The sequence below is a fragment of the Scatophagus argus genome, chromosome 20 (assembly GCF_020382885.2).
Source record: "Scatophagus argus isolate fScaArg1 chromosome 20, fScaArg1.pri, whole genome shotgun sequence".
In the NCBI taxonomy this organism is placed as follows: domain Eukaryota; kingdom Metazoa; phylum Chordata; class Actinopteri; family Scatophagidae; genus Scatophagus; species Scatophagus argus.
The window spans coordinates 17073087-17092460 of record NC_058512.1 but is presented as its reverse complement, the minus strand read 5'-3'; the positions used below and the strand labels follow the sequence as shown (position 1 = coordinate 17092460).

Genomic DNA, 19374 nt, shown 5'->3' with positions numbered 1-19374 from the left:
ATCTGTTTAATTGACTTTTTTACTGCAGAAATTGTATACAACAGAAAAACTGGAAAAAGAGGGCTGACAGTAAGGGAATCACTGTAAAAAAAAAAAGGTGTACATGGGGGTGGGATGATTTAGGAGATGTGACTGAAGAGATGTTACTGATTCCACATTCACTTCCAAAGCTGAGCTAACAATGAAGAGCTCCATCATTTTCGGTCTTGACATTTTCGGAATTTAGCTGGGACTCTGAGAAAACAAATCTGTGTCGAAAGGGAAGTGAAGGGAGCCGTGTTGGTGAGGGTGTGCTGTGTAAGGTACTGATGTAACATGAAATCTGATCCAGGAAGTCCAGTGTGAGAGACAGATTAATGTGTTTAAGAACACACATCCACAACAGTGTACAACTCTCACAGAACGGGTCTATCTACTAAGTTGTCGTTCCTGCATTTATTTGAACTTTTTCTGCAGTCGTGTTAGTTGAACAGTAGAAAGACGCCATCCACATTATGAAGTAAACCACCAGGATATGCACCTGCATGTATGTGACTGGTCGACACAGTGCCCTGCCAGATGCTGTTCAGCTTTTTGATTGACTGCACTGCTTTGCTGTAGCACTGGCACCACTGCAGAGCCCATCAGCTGCTTAAGACACAACCAGCAAAGTCTTAAAATAAGCTATATGTTCACTATATTCAGCTCCGTTAGCAGCGGCTGCAGACCTGCCTTCAGCTTAGCTTAGCAAAACTATCCAATAAATGACCTGGTCAGACATGTGACTTCAGATTCTGGTTCAGAGACTCAAACGATAAACAAACTGGTCCACATCATGCACCCAGCTTCAGGCTCCACAAAGACCCTGAGGAGGAGCCAGTGACATCATGGAGCTACAGCTGTGATCACATGTGTCTGCTTCTGTTGGACTCTTGAAAATGGGGTGTGATTTTAACACACACACACACACACACACACACAGTGTGAGGAACAATAATCAATCCTATGAGTCATCCACAGAGGTGTGATTAAACCAGAATTGTCGGTACAGTACATCTGATGTGCAAAGGTGGGAACGGCACCCACTGCATGTTCGTCTCAGACGTCTGGATGTATTCATCCTGATTAGATTCCAACAGTAGGAGTAAATGTTTTCAGCTGCTGGGACAACTCTGGGACATGATAATTTTACTTTCTTGCGGATTGAGGTGATTAGATTGACTCTCATGTTTGTACTTGACCTTACGGTTAGCTTAGCTTAACACAAAGGCTAGGGCCTAGAGGATGGAGAAGTGGCTTGCGATCAGAAAGTTGCCGGTTCGATTCCCCCACCGGACGGGCAGGAAAAATTTGAGTGTGGTGGAGTGATAATGCACCCACCCCCCGATTACCCAACTGATGTGCCCTTGAGCAAGGCACTTAACATCCCCTCCCTCCCCAATTTGCTCCCCGGGTGCCTGAAATGGCAGCCCACTGCTCCTGTGTGTTTCACTGCATGTTGCATGTGTGTGTGTGTTTCAATGGGTTCAATGATGGGTTAAATGCAGAGAGGTAATTTCCCATCTTGGGATTAATAAAGTAAATTAAAAACAAACAAAAAAACAGCTAGCCCAGCTCTGTCCACGGTTCAAAATCTGCATCTCATCACCTATAAATGCTCCATCTCATTTGTTGCATCTGTACACAAACTGAAAAGTAAAATGATGACAATTTCTGCTTTTTGGCAAGCTAAATAAATATGAGGGTAACAAAATTTTTGAGAAAGGAATAGACATCTCACAAAAGATTATGGTTCTTTTGGTTTCTTTTCCCCGTGTAAATAATGCATGCTTTGACTCACATGACTGGAGGCAAAGAACTGCAGGTTTTTCACATTTGTGAACTGGAACAGCAAAGATGGAACTGGTTAAAATATATAGTTTATGTATAATTTCAAGTTCTTTTCCATTTATTAATACCACAGCAATAAAAATGATAGAAAGTAGCTAGTAGTAGTAGTAGTTTGCCATCTTCTCACACATCACACATCATACATCTCCCTGGACAAGTTAAAATGATCATTGTGACTCAGCTCAATAGCTGCTGTGGGAGAAAAGCAGCAGAAAAACCAGACCTGACCTGACCTGACCCACCATTTATTCATTGATAAGTACAGCCAAAAGAAAGCGCTTGGGCAAATGACACGGTAACTATGGCAACCAAGCCTGCATCGCCCTGTGCATAGGGTGAGCATGTGGAAGTTTGTGTATCAGAAACATGACTTCTAGTTGAAATGAGGCTTAGGATTGACTTAAAACATCCAGAGACATGCACATACTTCCTGGTTTTTGTTCCTAAAACATCATCACTATAATGAAGGATCAGAACCCACCACTCTTTTTTCCCTGAAGTCAATACCGACTGTGGTGATGAACTTGGGGTTGAACTTGTTGTCTGTGTATCGGTACAGGAAGGTGGTCTTCCCCACGCCGGAGTCCCCCAGGGCAAGGAGCTTTATAAGGTAGTCATAATCCCCATCAGTCATAGTGATGACCGCAATAAACCTGTGGAAAACAGAGAGAGACACATGTTAACATACAGACACATGGAGAAATTCATAGCTTCAGTTTCTTTCTAGGAATTCTGTGCCTGTCATAACACCACATGGCACGTAAAAGTAGAAGAAAAGATGAAATCAGAGAGAAACAAACAAACAAATACTGACATGAGAGTTTTAAATTAAACAGGCTGATGAATGATAGAAATGAGATGGCGTGTATGTATGTGCGTGTGTGTGTGTGTGTGTGTGTGTGTGGTGGTGGGGGGGGGTTATCTTCCCCACTGCTGAATTATGGGACTGTGGTCAGAGGGCTGTTCTGACCAGAACATGACTTTCTGGGAAAATAGGAGCATTAAGTGTGGGTGGGAAAGTAAGTGTGTCTTTTTATATTTGAGTATGAGAAAGCAGAAGAACATCACAGAAACTGTGAAAGAATGTGAAAATTAGATAAACTGAAAGAAAAAGTGCAGATTCCAGACAAACTCATACATCAGTTTTACTCAATTTGTGTTATTCACTCCACAAATTTGGGACTTTGTCGTACGAGTGGGTCGCACTTTGTATCTCATCCACAAACACAGCACGTGACCAAAGAGAAACACATTCTGTTTTATATCAAAAAAACAATAAAAAAACAGCAAAAGAAAAAAAAAATGCACCAGCAAAGGCAGATGAGGAAGAAGAGCACAAACTAACACAAACTACTGGTTTTAAGAAACAATCAGCTTCGCAAATGTTTTAAGAGATGAGGAAATCCCTTCAACATGGCTGTAGATGCACACATTACTGCCCCCAACAAGTACAGAAACCCAACAAAAAAGGCAGCCAAGCAGAGGACTACTTGCAAGTAAGCAAGGTGGGTGTAAGAATCTGAATACTTATTCCACCTCTGCAAAAATCAATAAGTGGATTCAAAAAATAGCATTCGCAGTACTAAAAAGTATGAAAATGAAGACAGTATTATTTTCAGTTTTGGAAAGTGTTTGTTTTCTGACAAAGACAAACTGCCAACAGTCTAAATAGCAACACCTACAGGCTGCGCTGATCATTACAGCCACAGTATGAATGACGAACAGAGAATTTAGCTAATCTTGGGGTCTTAAATCAAGATCATACTTTCAGCACCTGTGAGTAAACAAAGGTTCGCTGTCAAAGGCTGACATCAGAGGGTGGGAGTGTAGCCTCTACGCAGACGTCCACGTACCTCAGATGTTTCGTTACGACAAGCTACGGAACACGTTTGGACATGCGTGGAACACTGAACTAGACAGTAAGATCAAATTTCAGCGAAATCGGAGAAAATGCATCATCTGTGGTACTCCTGAGCACTGATCACTACAGTTGGTGTCTATAATGAAGAGGAATGCAGCTTTCATGTGAAATCCTTGAATCAAGCCATGTATCCAATGAGTTGTAGTCTGGGGGTCTGTTTGCCTCACGGCTACATGTGGTATATTTAGAGAGGGTATCATAAGACCTTAATTCACTCAGCTGAGGGGGAGCACATACTCACACTGAGCTTTATTACTGTGAGGACAGTGATTAACCAGGAGCTCTGATTTCCTCACAATAACCTCCCTGTTCCTCGCACAGTACGGTGAGAGTCAGGGTGGCGCCATTTGACAATCACACGTATAAGAAAGTAAAGAAATTGCCACGCTCAATCTTCATCGTAACTCAAACCACAATTAGGTTTGTATAGACCGCAGCTATTTCCGGTCATCTTGAGCAGAAAGAGCAGCTGTAACTCTTAATGCAGTTAATATTACATTACATAACATTCATTTTTGCAAACATCTTGGAATTTGTTTTATTCCCTTACATACACTCTTTGGCACTTTAACATGTAGACAGGAGAAACATCACATCAGAGAAGTGAGAAAGGTCTAAAGATGACATTAATGGTGGGAGGGCGAACATACAAATTATCGTTATCACCAAGTTTCAGTCCTGATTTGAAAAATTAGGATTTCAATATGCATTCTTGAAATGAATTAATGCTTTTTATGATGCATTAAGTGCACAGTAGCAAAGAGCAGACCTTTCAAAACTAACTAACAAAGGCAGCGCCAGTGACAACTTTGGCAACTTACTGAAATCAGTAAGAAAGACACAAATCTAAAACTACATGGTTTAAAGAAATGGCCCAGAGTAATAGTCTGCATGTGGAAAAAAGGCAATTTATTAATGTCTAGAAAACAGACCATATAACTCTTTATGGTTTTGTTATTTGTGAAGATATGTGGTCCCACATAAACTGATAGACATTGTTTTTTTTATCTCACACATTTAGCATCCATCAGTCTTGGCACTGATGAAGCCCTCCAGGGCTGCGAGAGTGAGGAGGAGCTTATTTTATTGATTTGTCATCAGTGGTGGAAAAACCAAGAATGTCTGTAGTGTGATCGGTCAGTAAGACAGAATACCCTGAAGGTAAAAAACAGTTAACAGCCGCTCAGTCAGCTGATGACAGAGAATGACTCACAACCACCCCAACGATGATCAACAGAACAGAACAGAACAGAACAGACTAAAGTAGGAATTTATTTCAGAATGTTCATTTTCTAAGCTGTGATTAATGGATTTTAAAACACCGTCAAATCCAGTCTCCAACTCCCCCGTGCTTGAATGCACAATAGGTTTTCCGAGTTATTACATTCAACTTCTGTACATTTTTGTTCTCCCCAGATTGCCTGAAAGTTAGTGTGGACATACCATACTGCATCCTCTGCAGCATTATAGTGACCAGTTCACCAAAATCAGCTAACTATTCATCTAAAGTCTACCCTCCTACGGCTACCCCACCGAGCAAACATGGGAACCGCCCTACCTCTACTATGTTTATGGTCCAAAGTGCAGCAAAGAAGTGAGTGTAACAGAGGATCAGATCCAGCTCCATGAAAGATATGTTCCATCCATTAACTCCCCCAAGATAAGGGAAGGATATGGGAGTTCATCACAGAAATAAACAGCCATTCATGCTAACATTCATACCAAATAAAGGAATGCCTCTGGTATGTCACAGAGAGCATTTTACACCTACAGGACATTGCTAAAGGTTCAGAATGGGGTCCAAGTGAATTCTCGCCTCACATTATAGGCGCCAATTTGATTGCCAGATTACCATCGTCGCTTTTGCTGTCACATTGATATTATGCCTGCGTGACTCTGAACAGATGTGAGAGGAGATGGAAGCGAGATGGCTCACTCTTTAGCTACTTCTATCAACAGCTTTGAAAAACTGGTTCACAGTTTTGCTACATCCAGGTTGTGGAGTAATAGTTTTCCCTGGTGTGCATTAAAACGTCTCAATAAGAAGCAAGAATAAAACCATAAAACACACAGAGGCATTAAAAATGTATGAGCCAGCACCCACAACAGAAGAAAGGGAAACAGAAAGAGACGAAAAAAGAAGATGACAAACGCCTGCCCAGAAGAGAAGATGAGTTAAGATGAGAGTGTGTATGAGAACACATCATCAGTGTTACTATCCGAACAGCTATCAGGAAGTTGGGTTTTGCTCTTCCTCCTGTGTTATCCTTCAAATCAGTGAGATAAAAATGCTTTCAGTCAGACTCAAACAGTATGTAGCTTCATAATAACCCACTAAACGCTTGTCTTATAAAATGTGTCAGAATGTGTTTATGGTTATGACCAAGATGGCACACGCTCCAGTACAGCCACAGTGCAAAGCATACCATTTTTTAGTCATCATTTCTCATTACTCATTACAGAACACTGGCTGCTTACCTGGGGCAAGTAAAATGCCACTTTAGGCTAGTGAATCTAAAAACTCACTTGACAATTGGGCAAGTTTTCAGAGCTGATAATGAAAGTACGTAAGGAGTGAGCTATCTCGCTTCCTTTTCATCTCTGTTGAGAGTTACATGCACAGTACTGATTGGGTATTCGTGAGAAAATGAGAAGGTGAAGCACAAGCAATCTTTTAATTATGCTGGAAACAGGGTGGGTGACACTCCGGCTATACTGTGTTACACAGTCTGAAGCAAGTTTGACAGCAAAGCGGATAAGATTAAACATGACAGCTAACTTTAGTTTTGTTGTTTGAAAACCACTAGTTGAAAGCAAAAAAGTGACTTCATGCAAGTAGATTTCTGACTCGAGGGAAAAATTACATTATTACATAATACTACATCAGGCAGCATATTGCTTCAGAGGTTCAGTGTTGCCTCTTAGCAAGAGGGTTCCAGGTTCAAATCCCGGTTTGGGCCCTTCTGTGTGGAGTTTGCATGTTCTCCCTGTTCCTGCGTGGGTTTTCTCTGGGTACTCCGGCTTCCTCCCACAATACCAAAAACATGCACATAAAGCTAATTGGCTACTCCATGTTGCTCCTGGGTGAGAGTGTGCGTGTGTGTGTGTGTGTGTGTGTGTGTGTGTGTGTGTGTGTGTGTGTGTGTGATTGTGTGTCTTTGTGTGTCAGCCCTGTGATTGACTGGCGACCAGTCCAGAGTGTACCCCGTCAGCTTGTGCTGGACTACTGCTGTATGTCTAAGTAGTGTGTAAGTTCACTGAGAGAAACAAAAAAACACTGTCAAAGTCCTTGTATGTGTTTATATTTGGCCAGTAAAGCCAAAGAAGATTCTACAGCGTGGATGCTTCACACGTCTTCAACACAGCAACACAGAAGATCTATACAATAAGCAGTCTGAAGGTGGACACCCAAGATTAATGTCACCAATTCAGTATCTGACCAAATGTGAAATATGGTCACAATCTGTACTTCTGTTCCTGAGTTATGGTGTTGAATAATGGACAGAAAACATGATGCCACGGTGAAGTTGACCTTTGATCTTTTGGATATAAAATGCCATCACTTCATCATTTTTTCCTATTAGACATTTTTGTGAAATTTCCTCATACTTAATGTATCAATTCTTGTGTTGTAGCTAAAAGCCCGTTTTGCTTAGTCACAGTGACCTTTGACCACCAAAATCTAATCATTTTATACGTGAGTCCAAATGGAAATTTGGGACCAAATTTGAAGAAATTCCCTCAAAGTGTTATTGAGATTTCACAATCACAAGAATGGACGAACAGAGACATGATGCTAATGCTGCTAGCTATCATCTGCAATAAAACAAACCAGCTGATAGTGTTTAACAGGTACACAATGGCATACACAGTGTGTTCAGTAGCAAAAGAAGGTCGTATGTACTATATATATATATGTTATATCAAACCAAAGAAAAAAAACAAAAAAATACATTCATCCATACATCCATTCTACATGAAAGGTCAGTAGAAATTTGTCAGAGATGTTTATGTTTGGCTGCTGTGGTCTCTGAATCATCTTAAACAGATCAGACAACTGATTTGTTTCCCATCTGTTCTGCAGACTCTGCTGAGGGCCTTTGTCACTAACCAATCAATTCTCCAAAGTCAACAATCAATAACCACTGACATGGATGAAGATTGACCCTTGATTATTCAATTTGTCCAGATGTTCTCCGGGTTTAAACCTCAAATAGTACAAAACCTTTCTAAAATCTCAGACCCACTTAGCAAAACAATGAAGCACATTTGAGACGACACAGCAGAAGGATCAATGAAGTGAATCTAAACAGCAGCTGGGAGGCTTAGTGTGTAGATGTATAATTACTACTATTACTTCTGGCTATTCCCCCAGATAGTGTACTATACAGACAAAGTACTGAGGCACCTGGCCATTACACCAGCAGGGACTTTAATGACATTGCATTCTAAATACACAGACGGCTTTGCAGCTGTAACAGCTTCCACTCTTCTGGGAAGGCTTTCCACAAGAGTGTTTCTGTGGGAATTTTTGCACAATTCATGCAGTAGAGCATTTGTAAGGTCAGGCACTGATGTTGGACCACAAGGTCTGACTCACAATCACCGTTCCAGTTCATCTCAAAGGTGTTTGATAGGGTTGAGGTCAGGGCTCTGTGTAGGCTAGTCAAGTTCTTCCACACCAAACTCATACAACCATATCTTTATGGACCTTGCATTGTGTACTGGGGCACAGTCATGATGGAATAAAAAAGGACCTTCACCAAACTGTTGCCAGTTGCCAGGCAAGCATAGCATTGTCCAAAACGTCTTGGTGCTGAAGCATTAAGATTTCCCTTCACTGTAAGTAAGCCCAAACCCTGAAAAACAGCCTCATAAAGAGGTGTGTCTGAAAATTTGTCCATATAGTGTAGGTCTGATTACAACAGGACAGAGGACCATACTGACTTTGATAAATTAAGTGAAGGGCCACAAATTCGATTGTTTATACTAGCAAATTTGGCATTTTCCAACTGACCTTTGTTGTACAGACACAAAATTGTCCGCCTTCACCATATAAATCCAACATCAGAGAAAGGCTTGATGTATGAGAGTATAACTAACTTGTAGCTGATTCTTGGATGGTTGACTGTTTGTAAAAGTATTCTGCCTGGCAGCTAAGTAAGAACAAACTTTCAAGGTTTTTCCTCGTCTTTCTTGTGATAACAAGTTTGTGGTATAGTTAGCATACTTGCTCAAAAAATGTGTGATGTGGTATTCCTTGAACACTGCCATACATTCTTGGCACATCAAACATACTGCCTTTGAAATGACATTTGTGATGAAATACTATATTTAGATGTTCTTTCTTGGTTAAAAACACACCTTTACGTCTTCCATGTCTTCACAACCGCAATCTTACCTCATCTCTTGAGGTGACAAGATTCAACTTGAGGCCTTTAGTCCAATCTAAATGTAAACAGCGTTTTCTGTTGGAATAAAGTTAAATAGGAATATGGACCCCATCCAACCATCCATCCATCCATTTTCTATACCATTTATCGGTGCAGGGAGTGTGAGAGGAAGCTGGAGTACTCTTAGAAAAGCCATGCAGGCACAAGGAGAACATGCAAACTCCACACAGAAGGGCCCAGACTCAAACCTAGAACCCTCTTGCTGTGAGGTGACAGTGGTAACCACCGCACCACTGTGCCGACTGGTATACAGACTCATTGTAGTCAATCACCTAAAGATTCATTGACATGATGCAAAGTTTTATGGCAAACATTTTACTTTTCTTTGAGGACAGACAGAGATGGTCCACAGGCAGGTTCTGGTCCTGGGGTTGCATTTTGCCTATGTGTTGACTACAATCATGAGTCCAGTGGCTTCTGCAAGTGGATCAAATAAAATATGACACACTTAACTGAGGCATACTGTATTTAATTATTTATTTATCCATCTGTGAGTCGCACCAGGGCTTCCTCTATCCCTCCCTAATCCCACAGCACGAGGTGGGCTAACATCTTTACAGACAGCACACACAGCTGGATCTGAAAGGTCAGCATGGATATAGGAATACTAAGAGGCAGAAGAGGGTGGATGAGGAGATCAAGGTCCTCAGCGAGGCCCTAACTGTGGCAGGGTTGGTGGTTCAAATCTGAGCGCCACAGTTAACTAGATAGTGAAGAAAAATATTGTTTAAAGCGGGTTTGTCCTGAATCAAGAATCAACTGAAACGATTGGTCCTTTCGTAGTACATCATGGATCCAAAAAAAAAAACTAAAAATTATTGCAAAACTTGCTCTCCAGAGGTTGAGTCTTCGCATTATTGATATTGATGATCCCCTGACATTTCCTGTCGTGGCACCACGAGGCTAAAAGGAAGTCAGGCTGTCCCGGGGCACAGCAGTACTTTGACCTAAATGACTAATAATGAAATAGCTTACTCGTTACTTATTTCTTTATCTCCATTCACTCTGAGCTGTTACACATAAGGACCAGTGACTGAACAGATTGTGTTTACAGTGCTGCAGTAAAAAAACTGCAACATTTATATCTAAACCAATATGCTTAGCTGTTCTCTGTCTGTGGCTGTTTTAACACAGCAGTGATCCAGCTCACAACATATCCTCTTCAGGAACTTGTTACGTAGTAAAATAATTCTCATGCACAGTGATAGCATCATCACTCATCACTTCCATCTGTTGATTGACATTTTGATTATTGGGAAGTACAGCACAAAAGAACCCCACAGTAAGGACATAAGAATGGGGACTAAAAACCCGAAGACAGCACTGACAAGTCACAGTTTCTTCAACAAGATTGTCTTTGAATCTACTTCAATCAATGAGCAATCTTCCAACCTCAAAGCCTGTCCTAATAAAAACGACCCAACAACTTCGAAGTGCAGGACCTAAAATCCACTAAATCCAGCCACTTGAAACCTGATCAAATCAGAAGCGAAGACTGTTATTGTGGAATTGAAACTAACGAGGAGAGACACCAGTGAGCATTGTACTGCAACCTGCTTGTCTCATGACTCCAATAGTCAATAGAGGTTTTGGTTTAACTGGCCCACATTTGACAGCTGTAGACTTGTACATAACAAACTGCAGAGAAACAAACAGGCAAGTGTGGGAAAGCCGTAATGTAGTGGTTTAGGTATTTTTTTCACTCAGCTTCTACTATTTGTCTTCAGCAAGCCTCAGAGTGCATCATGGCTATTATACCATAGACATTTACATAACAAAGAGAGATAGAGAGGCTGTGTTTCATTTCTGACTGCTCAAATTGATGTAACATTATCAGAGAAGACTAAAAACTGTGTTGCTGTCGAAGTACAAACACACAGTTCATTTGTGGTCAGAGAGTGGCGTTAGATATTAGTGGTCTTTCTCTAAAGGACCATCTTTGGCAGGATGAATAATACATCAGGGCGAGGAGGGATAAGAGAGAGACGATTTATTCTGTGTCTGAGCTTAGTGAATCCAGGTTTTGCCAACCTGGAACAGGATCCAAAATGGAGCTGGCTTTCAAAATCTTAATTTGGGCCAAGACACAGAGACCATCCCATCCTACAGTGCAGGGAAGCCAGCGAGTGAGCAGTATGCGTGGTTGGCCCACCCTGACTACACATCAGCAGGGTCCAAAATGAAAAATGAAGTCTGGGAAGCCCACACTAGTGGGTAAATGCTCCTACAAAATAGTCATGTAATAAAAACGATGCTGAGATTCCCTATCGTATTTTGGTGTCATTTAGAGGCGTGCTGCTTGTGTCCTCTCATGAAAACAAGTTCTTCATGGTGCATTCAGATGCACCTCAAAAATCTCTTCTGAAAAGGCCACAAAGGATTTTAAAAATGAGAAAGTTTTTTTTTTTTAATTTACTTTTGTTGAAATAGATTGGTTTGTTTTATCATTAATTTCTTGTTCATTCACTTACACAACATACCATTAATTCACACATGCTATAGGCAGATTTTAAAAATTCTGTTTTAAAAATTCACTCGAAATGTTTGCAGCAAAGAAAGCTTCAAGTTGTTTAACTGCGGGACTGTTTAACAATTAAATACTAAAGTCATACCCAAATGGCATTTTGGCCGGTAATAAATATTCCTGGGGTTTTTTTCCACACACAACATTAATGATAACACGGGTGTAACGATTAACAGAATGCTGTCATTAAAACTATTAGTTTCACTTCACAAAATATCAAAACTTCTTCATACGTGAGAAACTTTTATCATCTATTATATTGTAGGTTTCAAACCCCCCTCAGCTCCTTTGTGACTACCAATCTCCACTCTTTGTTTCCATGCTTACTAAGATGGAGGATGCGTTAATCAGTCAGCTGACTGAATCAGTGGTTGCCCCAGGACAGTAAATCACATACAACACCATGACCAGCTTTAGGACACGCCCTGCTCTGTTTCAAGGTTTTTTTTGTTTGTTTTTTTAAACCATTGCATGTAGATTTACTTTTACACTGAGCAATGGCTCTTAATTTAGTTGCGGGTTTCAGTCAGTTAGTCTTTTTCTTATATGTACAGTACTACCAGCGATAGCAGTCTGTCGTCATGTGTTAACAGTGTTTTCTACTTTTTGTTCAGTATTTTACTGAAGTCTGTATATTAAATAGAAGGATTCATTGCTTCGTACAAAATCTAATAATCACGACAGTTCTGGATCGCTGCTTCTAAATCTAATTAAGGATTCAATTTTGAGTTCTGTCTATTTTCTGTCTATTCTGTCTATTAGAACAAAATCTAAAACAGTCACACATGGAATCCTTGCCAAAGGTAGAGAAACCAATGGAATTTCCCCACAGGAGCAAGGTTTCTCAGTTTCATCGGTTGTTTCAAATCTACATCTCTAAAGCGTCCAAACATATCAGTTTTGCTAATAACATTAAGCTTCTTTCATTCAGAAAATCTGCCATTAAATTTCCTTTCTTTAAATGCCCTTTCAGTCAACAAAGATTTAGTTAATACATATATATATTACGCAGCATGTTGAAACTAGGCTATGTGATAGTCACAGTGAGTGGAATACTTGAATCCAAGGTGACGGATCTCTATTTTAAAATAATGTTCAGAGTTCAGTTCAGTTTGACAGAGTACAAGGAAAATTGCTCAAATTGGATTTTTTAAATTCAGATATCAAAACTCAAGATAAAAATAATAAACTTAAATTTAAGATCATAAACAATAAAGTCTGAACTCATCAGCATGTGTTGTGTTTGTCATGTGATGTAAAGCTAAAACTGCCCTGCCAACAGCCAATGCTCTGCTCTGTGGGTTTATCTGACTACACTTACTACCCCCAGGAGCATCAGCGAAAACCCAGTGCCAGGCAAACAGAACCAGATGGTCACAACCTGAATACTGAAAATATTGACAGTTGTTTTTTTTGTAATCTACTGCATGTTTGTTTCAAGATATTTTTATGTTCATGGTAACATGGTCGTGTTAGCGCAGAGGTTTCAGGAAGGTGAAAATGCTGAAAATGCTCCATGCCTACGTAATGCTTTCTTCGTGCACAAACACATATGTCTCTGTCTTCTATGAATAGACAGAAGACAGTTTTACACTTTGAATATGTCACATGCCTGACTTGTTAAACACAGAAGGGAGAAGAGGGGAGGGACTAAGTGTAATAAATGAGTTTTCCCAAATTATCGAAATTATTTCAGCTGTAAATCATGCTGTTTGACACAAAAATTAAAGCTGATACTTTGGTTATGTTTTTTATCATTATTAGAAAAGTAGGTTTTTGACTAAACCAACCATCTTTTCACACTGGTAAATTTTCAAAAAAGCAGTAAGGTACGTAAGTAAAGTACCTATTATAGGTAAAAAAAGTGGAACATTTTACAGCTTTGACAGGCACTGACAGGATGACTAAACATGGCCTTTCTAAAGCCTCCACATCAAGAAAAGTTTGTTTCTTTGGGTGAGAGCAAACTAACAAAGTCAATCATTTACTGCAGAATGGCCTCTCGTTATAAATCATCAAAGAGGAAATGCCTCTGATACAAAAGTGGAAGGAAGAGACTTTTTATCACCACACAGAAATCTCAAATCAACACTTTCACATCTAGTGAGCCCTGCAGCTAATTAGTTTTTGAACATCTTTTAGGCTTTAAATGAGACAGTCAAACCAGTTTATGAGAATACTGTTTGAACAAAGCAAATGGGTTTTTTTGTTCTGCACAGCACAAGAGTATTAGATTTCTAGTCCCATTCACATATCACATGTGAAATGTGTTCAGTTAAAGGAAAGAATGTGTCCTGGATAAAAATTAAAAACACCAAACACTGCGGAAACATGACCTAACCAGAGTACAAATTCAGCTGTAATTGTTTCATTTCAAATCATTTCACTGATTTTACACATCAACCACAGGCTGAGTTGGCATCTGCACTCATCAGGCAAATTGATCAGCAAATTATTGTGTTGTATGTGATGTCTGGTGAAGTGAGCCTTTACAACGTTAAAGGAAATGCAATTTGTGAAAGCAAATGTAGCATTCATTTTCCAAAGGGTAAAGTTGATGGCATTTTTTTTTTTATTATCAACAAATTTAGTGAGCAAACCATTAACTGTCTCACAATCCTCTCTGACAACCTTGCTTGTTAGCCTCACTCCCACACCCATCAGTTCCCAATGAAAATGCTAATCTTTTAAAACAGCTCACAAATATTTCATTTCATTAGAAAAAAAAAAAGACTGCACAAACACGAGAACACAGGAATGAGCTGGTTGGCTTTGGCGAAATAACAATACTTTGTCTGCAGAATAAATTCATTGTTGTTTTTAGTCTTTTCACAAGGTTTGTTGGCAATAAAAAAGTATATTGCCAGTGTTACCCTTTGAGGCTGCTGTGGAATCAAAATCAAATGCCTCAGCAATCCATTATGATTCCCTGGTCATACCAGACAGCGCCATAGCTAAGTTAATGCTTGTCCATTGTTTCGAGAAGCGTGGCAGCCTACCTGGTGAATAGGTAGGTCTATTTGGTGAACTGCTAGAGCTGGTGAACTAACTGCTACCAGGCTAACCAGCTAGGAACACGCTTACGCTTGTCACATTAGTTCCCTGAACCAACTAACTGGCTGATTGTTGCTATCAGAGTAGTTCCCAAAGGTTTTCAAGAGAAATACTTGTAACATGAACTTCTCTCTTAAAACGTTCTTGTTACAACCTGTTTTAAATACTGGTGAAGCTGGGCCTTAAAGATATGACACACAATCACAAGATTTGGAATAAATCCCCATTTTTAGCTGCTGTAACCCTTTCTAGAGACCACACACGTTTATGCATGGCATACAACTGCTACTAAAGCCTCTTTTAAATTTTAAAAGAAACCAATTCACCTCCTTCTCTTTTCAGTGGTTTCCTGAAGTTTTAAGTTTACATGTTGTTGTATTTGTATTTGTATTGACTTTGTTGATGTTTTTATTCATCGTCTTGTCCGTCATGGTTATTTTTTTCTTCTTTCGTCTGCCTCTCTTTCACTGTAAAGCTATTGCTTCCAAAAGTGCGAAACAAAAAAAAAAAAATTATTGAAATAAACTTCTGCAATATTATAAATATGATTTGTACAGGCGACCCAGTATGGTGTCATCATTTTGTCAGCCAAAGGCTAAAGCTAGTCATTATACTAATTCAGACTATTACCTTCATGTTTGCTTAGGCCAAGCCTTTTCTGAGGTGATGCTTAATAAAGTGTTCCACGCACTCAAACCGGCGCTATGTTTTTGTTGATGCAATTCTTCTGTTAACAAAACAAGTTCAGAAAACAACAGCTGTGAGCCTCCTGCTTTCCTTCTGAACATCACCACTATCATGAGACTGAGCATGACAGAAAATTCATGACCAGCTTACGTGCCTGCTGCTCGGCCATTCAGAGCCCAGAAAACATGAGGATGATGCAGCTGAGCACAACAGCACACCAACAGTTGGAGACTTGTAGAAAAGGGTGTGATCACATTCCACAGCCACAGATGCAACAATCTCATTTCCTTGTTCAAACATTCTCTTTTCGTGTATCTTTATGTTTCTCCGTCCGTAAAACAGTCACTCCCGGTTCAGCCTGCAGCCTGTCACATGCCTACAAAAGTTAGCAAACAGCTCTACGATGTTCTTTGCAAACTAGCCAGGCAAACATCCTGTTGAATGTCTTACCTCTCAGTGGCTCCTCAGCTGATTCAACAGTGTGAGATCCTGAGGGAGATACGAGCCAAAGCAGCTAACCAGCAGCCCTGCATCTAAACCCACCGACTGACTGACTGGCTGACTGAGTGAGTGAGTGGGAGGCTGGATGACTGACTACCATTCAGCTGGAGGCAGCAGAACAGAGAGCCACTCCCCTCACCGTCCAGCTGACGCGTTGCCTGGCTGGAGGGATGGATGGATGACTAGTTTAAGCTCTGCCCTTCTGACTGTACTGGTGCGTAAGTTGCTGACTGTATTCCTGCCTGAATATCTGGTTAACCGACTAAAACGATAACATCTGACAAATTGAACATGAAATATCTAGATGAGAGTAAATGATTAATTTTAGGCTAACAAAATGACTAATAAACTAACTAACTGATTAAGAGGCTAAACAGTCTGCAAACCAAAAACATGCTGTCCTGTCCAACAGACAAAATGAAACAGTCTAAGAAACTGACTGACTGACTAAACTATTATGTTACAAACTGAGCAGCTGCCTAACTGACTGACTAGGTCTGCTCAGGTGCTGACTGATAAACCAGTCCAGGTCTGGCTGACAAACTGGTCCCCTGACTATAAATGCTGTAGCAGCAGTTGGCTGGGTGATGTACTTGCTGAGCACTTGCTGGACTGACTGGTTAACTGACCGGCTGATTAGTTACCTACTGAGGTCCAGATGCAGTTTTGTTCTTCCCCTCTTCCTTCTCCTCTAGTCTCTGCTTCACTCCGCCTCTCTCACTTTGTGTCTCTATGTAATGAGAGGGTGGGGCTGAGCTACAGTAAGCTGGCTCCTGACACACACACACACACACACACACACACAGTTTCCTCCACCAGTATGACCTGAGGCCGCCCTTCTCTGCACTTACTGACTGATAAGAGTGTGTGTGTGTGCGGTTAATAGTAGTAAAACAGGAAGTAGGTAAAAAGTGACACAGGACTGCCCCAGGTAAATTCTTCCAAGGAGGAAATGCATTCTGTATTTCATCTTTTATTCAAGTCTGCCTCATGGTGCAAAACTGACTGCTGCTTCAAAAGGGATTGTGAATTAACTAAATATTACCTATTGACATTTACTCTGTGGAGCGATGGGCAGAACTCCAACTGTAATATTCCTTTTCAAAATAAGTTTCCTTTTCCTGACAGAGTCATGAGAAACAAGAGTGTTCTGGATGATTTATATGTTACATCACAGTTTAAATAAATAGACTTTGCTATGAATTTAAGTGAGATATGCATTACAAAATAGTCTGAGAGGCTAGTGTCTCCTAAAGGTTGTAGTGTTCATTTTATATAAAGATGCACGCTATATATCGACTGATAAATTATCAGCCTGGTAATGGTACATTTATATTGTTAGCTATAATGAAATAGCACAATGAAATTAAATCTGATAAATGCAGCCAAGAATACAAAACCAAATTGCTTAATAGGCCCAACACGAACAGCACCTATAGTATAGTACAGTAGTTGACAGCAGGCACTTTTGAAGTTGATTTGCAGAGAAGGAGAAAGAGGAGGAGGAGGAAGAAAAACCACTGCACTATGCTGTCGTAATCTTGATGCAGGTTTAGAGAGGAGGTGAAAAATCTACGAGTTTGAACATGACAAACCTTATCAGAGCGCTGGAATATAAAGTGACCCATCTTACCCTCAGGTGTGCACAAATTACAGGTTATTGATTTCTTTCAAAAATACAAATGTGAAGTCATCTGCTATCTTATCGTTATCAGGCAAGAGAAGCAGGTATTAATAGTTCCTGATTCGAAGCATACTTACTAATTCTAGACTGCATTATATTTAGGTAAAGGTTAACAATGGGTAAAAGAGGAGAGTAAAGGATCTGCTCATCTATCGATAGCACCACCAATGCTAATGATATATAATCATATCATAGTGGTATTCAATGAGAATAATTCTACTTCTGGAGCAGTTCTGCCCAGCCACAATCTGTTTTATTGTTTCAAGACACAAGCATTTTATTCCTGAACAGCTGTCAGTGTAGGTGATACAGTAGCAGCTGTGTGTCTTTTGGATGGCCAGCAGCCATCACAGCTTCATGAGAAGCGTCAGTTTTCCAAAGTAACGATAACATGAGGAGACACGAGCACAGCAGAGGGGTGAGGATGAACTTCCTGTTCTCCTTGTACTGGGTCACTTACTCCTCGGTGGAATTTTGGTTCTCAGTATTTTTCAGAAGACAAATTCAGAGCAGCTAACTCCGACAGAGTAGGTTATGCTGGCAGGGAAGATAAAAAAGTAGATGGTTCAACACAGCTGATAAGCTATGATAACTTTCACCATTTTGTACTGCGTTGTCTTGGTTGCCATGATCAGCAGATGGACTGTGTAAATTTTGTAGCATCAATTTATATAGCTGTCTATCTATCTATCTCATATCTAATAAAAACTGATCCTTTTTTTCTCTTGCTGGGAGTGATACAGCTGGGAAACAGGGATGTCTTTGTGTCTGGAAAACAGATCTAGAGAACTTCTGAGTAGGTTTAAGCTTGAGTAAAACATCTTGAAGAATGTGTTTTCTATATTTTGTTTTATAACAAATTGTAGGCTACATGATGTCTCACGCACAGGCAGTAAATTCCATATGTGCCGTCTCAGATGGTGGATGGTGCAAAAGAAATAATAAAAATGTGAATGGAGTCATGTGGTTGGAAAAGTTTAAATACAAAGAAAATGCCCTCTCTCAGCCTACTCGGGGTTACGTATGATGCCGCACGATGCTTCACTGACTGAGTCCAGTTGCCAAAGCATCATGCAGTTCATGTAGTGGTGACCTTTAGGCCATGTTAAAGGCCACGTAACCACAACACCAACAGTTACCATGACAAAACAAGATCTATCACAGGCTCTGCAAGGAAACACTGACAGCAAGAGACAATATTCTGTTACATTAGAACAGATTCATCTTTGCTGACTTGATCTGGGAGTAAAACAGAAAATTTCTTAAATTAGCCATGATCTCCAATCCATTTTGCACTGGTTATATATTTTTTTTATCTAATGGCTTTTATGCTGTCCAAAGGCAGCTGGTGATTATTTATCTGGGGGGGGGGGGGGGGGGGGGGTACTGCTTTCACACCATGTTGTTCTTGTCTGTCTTGGTGCACTATGTTTTGACTTTAGCTGACAACAGGTCAGTTCTGCTTCTTACTTCATCTGTCTCTTTTCTCACAGAGGGCAGAGATCCTCTAGAACACAAAACAAACCTTCAAGACTGGCAAAAAAAAAAAAAAAAATCAACACGATTGCTGATGCTTGGTAGTCCTATTCTGCTTTTTTACTCAATAATAAAAGGTTTATTACAGCCACAGCAAGCAAAATATGCAATAGCGCATAAAAAGGGGCAACAAATTACAGTTACC

General features: G+C 40.2%; 1 protein-coding gene across 1 annotated transcript in view; it reads right to left on the bottom strand.

Annotated features, from left to right (window-relative positions):
• rab27b (RAB27B, member RAS oncogene family) overlaps positions 1-16367 on the bottom strand; it is a 28088-nt gene extending 11721 nt beyond the window's left edge. Inside the window, exons 1-2 of the mRNA XM_046376082.1 lie at positions 15959-16367; positions 2351-2522 (exon numbers count right to left, since the gene is read on the bottom strand). Of these exons, the coding sequence (XP_046232038.1) occupies positions 2351-2503 (153 nt within the window). The 5' untranslated portion in view covers positions 2504-2522; positions 15959-16367. The remainder of the gene's footprint in view (positions 1-2350; positions 2523-15958) is intronic.
• Positions 16368-19374: the final 3007 nt, after the last annotated feature.